The 4,669-nt window shown below is 32.9% G+C and overlaps 1 protein-coding gene across 1 annotated transcript; it reads left to right on the top strand.

The window, feature by feature from the left end:
• Positions 1–3,298: 3,298 nt before the first annotated feature.
• LOC140435986 (uncharacterized) lies at positions 3,299–4,327 on the top strand. The gene has a single exon (XM_072524698.1). The coding sequence runs from the start codon at positions 3,299–3,301 to the stop codon at positions 4,325–4,327; it is 1,029 nt and encodes a 342-aa protein (XP_072380799.1).
• Positions 4,328–4,669: the final 342 nt, after the last annotated feature.

The raw sequence follows: 4,669 nt of genomic DNA, 5'->3' as shown, positions 1-4,669 counted from the left end.
CACACCTGATGAATACAGTGAATTTTCCAACTAACTTTAATTCATTGATTTTAACCATTATCAAAATGCTTATATGGCACGACGTATTGTACTGATAAAAAAATAACTTTTTTCTTCTGCAAACCGGGTCTTTTTCACGAATTTTTTCCTTCGGCTGGTCTAAGAGGTTCCAATAATATTACCAGTTTGCAATTAAACCACAAACAAAATTTCCTTCGCATTTAACATACTATAAAGATGTTCTTGGAATTTACCAAAACTATAAAACCAAAAAAAAGTGGTACAGTAGGCGGTACTGTATACTAGCAGGAAGCTTTATACTGTTTTCTTTATTTTTAACTTTCCAATGTTTTTAAAATTGAATGAAGTAATTTTATTATTTATTTATTATTCTTTTATTTTGCAATATTTTTTTACAATCATGCATTTACAAAGTCTATTTATTTATTTCAACAATTGTACATTCGATAGTACATAAAACCACTGTTAGGTAATCTATAATATAAAAATGAATCGCAAAATGTATTGGTAAGCGCATAACTCTTAACAATTCTTTTTCTAAAATATTCCTTGAAGTCTAAGGATGCTTTTTACGGCGAGAAAAATTCGAATAATTTCCGAGAAAACCCTAAAACAGCCCTTTTCTTTTTCTCATACAAATATTTTCTAACTAAATGTAGAGTCAATTTGAACTTATCTGCTATTCAATAAAGTTTATATTAAATTACAAGCACTTACTGTTGTCTATACAATATATGCTTCATTGTCGCTGCACAAAGTTCAAATCCAATCAAATGTGTGTGCGCGTTCGTGTGTGCGTATTCGCGTTGGAGGATCTAATGCGTTCATACAAAAGTGATAATATCGTAAACCCGACCAAATTGAAAAGTCAAAAAATGTAAGAGCTATAGATTTGATTGGCCTCGCAATATTCTTTCTTTTGTTTTAGTTTCGGAACGCGACATAAATTACATCAGTTTTCACGTCGTTGCATCTGTCAAACAAACCGCGTTAAAAAGCGTTTATTATCTTTAATAATTAATTTATTATTAATTTAATATACTCTATATGGATACAGCATTTTTTTGGCTTAAAGGACTTGCCTCCAAGTCATATCAAAGTAAAAAAAAAAAGTTAAAAAAAAAACTAAAATGTAGTGTTATATCCTCTCTGATTATATTCTCTTTCACAGACAAAGTAGAGATTTCACAGACAACAACAACCTGTCAATTTGCAGGTGTACATTAATATACACACACATGTTGTTTTTCTTGGATTTTCTGTTACCTTATCTACTCAGTTTTCTTTGGTCAACTTGATAAACGAAACAAATTCTCCGGTATTCTTCGATTTATTTTTGATTGATTGTTTTATACCGTATTTTGAGCAAAGTGTTTTAATACCTGTGATTAATATATTCGATATGCCTCCTATAAGACGAAGTAATTTAGATAGAAGAACCCGAAATGCTACAAACTAAACTAATTACCGATCTAATCATATTGCACAAGAACGTGACGACCGAAATGAATGTGAAAGAATTCGTATATTACGAACGTGGAAAGGTAGACCGAGAGATTCAACTAATAATCGCGCAAGTTTGAATCGAGCTGCTTTCAATTACGATTTGTCAATTGACTACAGGTAACTACCAATTACTATTGGATCTATGAACTTGGTTTGCACTCATTGTAAGACATTGAAATGCAAAAATGAAGCCAATGGATTGTGTTGCACAAATGGGTAATTGATACCATTGGATCCACCACCAGAGTCATTGTACTCATTGGGTTCAGGAATAGGACCAGATTCCATACACTTTTTGTAAAATATCCAACAATATAACAATTGCTTTCAAATGACGTCATTTGGGGCAACAAAAGTAGTTCGGGAAAATTTCATGCCAACTTTTAAGGTATGTATTATAGTAGTTAATCATTATTATTTTAGTGAAAAAAAATCCTGTTAACTAAGTAAAGGTGTGTCATTAACCTTTAGTTCCCTAATCCCCAAGAAATATATTACTTAGTCATAATATTATTTGGTGATTCAGTATTAGCAACACTTTTATTATTTTGAAACACAATATAATTATTTGATGATGGGTATTAGTTACAACTAATTATTACATATTGACATACCTAAGCATATCAATTATTATTTGGTGATACAAATTAGGAGACAGATATACTTTTTAGGAACAAATATTATTTATATTTGGTCAATTTTTTTTTAATTTACAGGGACAAGGCCAAATATATCATAGAGTAGGTTCATTGTTACCAGTGTCAGATAGCAATTACAAATTCCTGCAAATTTATTTCATCGGCAATACACCACAAGAAATTGATATGCGTTGTTCACATAACAATTCACTAAAGAAGACTATTGTAGAACAATTACAAACTTTATTTCATGAGCACAATCAATTTATTATGTTGTTTTAAACTGCATCTGATCCATCCATCCAATGGCACTACAGCCCAAATCGGGCCTTGGCTTCCTTCAACAACTTATTATAATAATAACTTCACTTATTGCTTTATAGACCCGGAGTTTTGTTTTTCAGTGTACGTCTCGCGATTTAAATATGTGACCCATCGCGAAATAGGCTTTATTTGCCAGCATAAGCTTTCTATTTATTTCCGGTTCTTCTTCATTGCTTGCGACCAGATCCATTCCTAGGTATATGAATCTATTCACATGTTCTATATCGTTAATAAAGTGTTGTTGCGCCAGTGTATTTGATCTGGTTTGTATCTAATTTGATCTGGTTTGTATAAAACTGCATCTGATGCCATCTGATAATCACAAAATTGTAATCAGAGCTGATAAAACACCTGTTGGCCAACATTCAAGACGTTTTAATGCACCAACTATTGATAAAGTTGCCATCGTTGTAGTTGGAGAAAACTTGGAATTCCGTGATATTGTTTTACATCGTCGTTAAAATAATCAATTACAACGTATACAGGAAACACACCGCTCATATGACGCACTGCAATATCCCATTATATGTTGGCAAGGTGAAGACGGCTATGATTTCTCAAACAAGATGATCAATCCCGTTACAGGTAATTGAAATATTAGTTTAGCTATGGAGATATATTATCAGTCACTATATTATTATTATTTTTTTAATTTTCAATGTTATAAAAACAAAAATCTATTTTCAGGTTCTGAAACCAACAAAAAAGTCAGTTCAATGAACTATTATTCATACCGCCTAATGATTCGGAAAAATGAAGACAATCACATACTCAAATGTCGGTGATTATATCACAAGTATTTTGTAGACATGTATGTTAAAATTGAAATGGGGAGATTAACATTCATCAGGTTGAATCAGACCAAACTCAGATCTGAAGAGTATATTTACCTTCGAGATGCGATAAATACTGATGGAGATGCACAGAATGTTGGTCGGATGACTATTCTTTCAGCAACATACATCGGAAGCCCTCGACATATGCATGAATATGCTCAAGATGCCATGTCATATGTTCATCATTATGGTACAACAGATTTGTTCATCACATTTACATGTAATCCACACTGGATAGAAATCAAGCAGGAGTTATTCCCTCGGCAATCACCCATTGATCGTCATGATATTACAGTTAGAGTCTTTAGACAAAAGTTGAAATCTTTAATGGATTTCATTGTGAAACATTATGTGTTTGGAGAAACACGCTGCTGGATGTATTCTGTGGAGTGGCAGAAACGGGGATTGCCACATGCACAGATTTTGATTTTGTTAGTTGAAAAGATAAGGCCAAATGAAGTTAATGCAGTAATATCAGCTGAAATTTCTAATATAGAAGTTGATCCTGGATTGCATGAGGTAGTTATCAAAAACATGATACATGGTCCCTGTGGAACTCTTAATCAAAATTCACCGTGTATGGTGGATGGTAAATGTTCAAAACGATATCCACAGACATTAATATCTGAAACAATCACTGGTAATGACGGATATCCACTGTATCGTCGCCAATCGACAGCAGACAATGGAAGATCAACAATTGTCAAATTAAATCAACAATATATTGAACTAGATAATCGCTGGATTGTTCCATGTTCACCCATTTTATCAAAGACATTCAAAGCGCACATTAACGTTAAATCTTGTCATTCAGTGAAATCTATCAAATACATTTGCAAATATGTAACCAAAGGGGATGATAAGGCTGTGATTGGTATTAATGCAGAGAATTCCAATGATGAAGTTATCCAATACCAAATTGGTCGCTACGTTAGTAGTAATGAAGCAGGCGAATATTTTCTTTTTCTATTCATGAGAGACACCCTACTGTTGTTTATTTAGCTGTGCATTTAGAAAATCGACAAAGAGTATATTTTACAGCACAGAACGCAGTGCAAAGAGCTGCTCAGCCACCATCTACTACATTAACCAGACCATTTTTTTGAGATATGCCAAACTGATGCTTTTGCTCAAATATTGTTATATTCTAAAATGCCAAAATATTATACTTGGAATCAATCCTCAAGGAGATTCATACGACGGAAACAAGGAAAACCAGTTCCGGGATACCCAGATGTATATTCTACCGATGCAATTGGTCGAATTTATTCAGTACATCCAAGCAATGATGAATATTTTTATTTACGACTGCTATTAGTCAATGTACGTGGCCCAAGATCATTT

Source organism: Diabrotica undecimpunctata, chromosome 3 (genome assembly GCF_040954645.1).
Source record: "Diabrotica undecimpunctata isolate CICGRU chromosome 3, icDiaUnde3, whole genome shotgun sequence".
NCBI classification, from domain to species: domain Eukaryota; kingdom Metazoa; phylum Arthropoda; class Insecta; order Coleoptera; family Chrysomelidae; genus Diabrotica; species Diabrotica undecimpunctata.
The sequence above is the reverse complement of the archived record's forward strand: the minus strand, read 5'-3'. Positions and strand labels throughout refer to the sequence as shown.

Excerpts from the sequence above, each read along its gene's own strand:
- LOC140435986 (XM_072524698.1), top strand. The coding sequence starts at position 3,299 with ATGTATGTTAAAATTGAAATGGGGAGATTAACATTCATCAGGTTGAAT.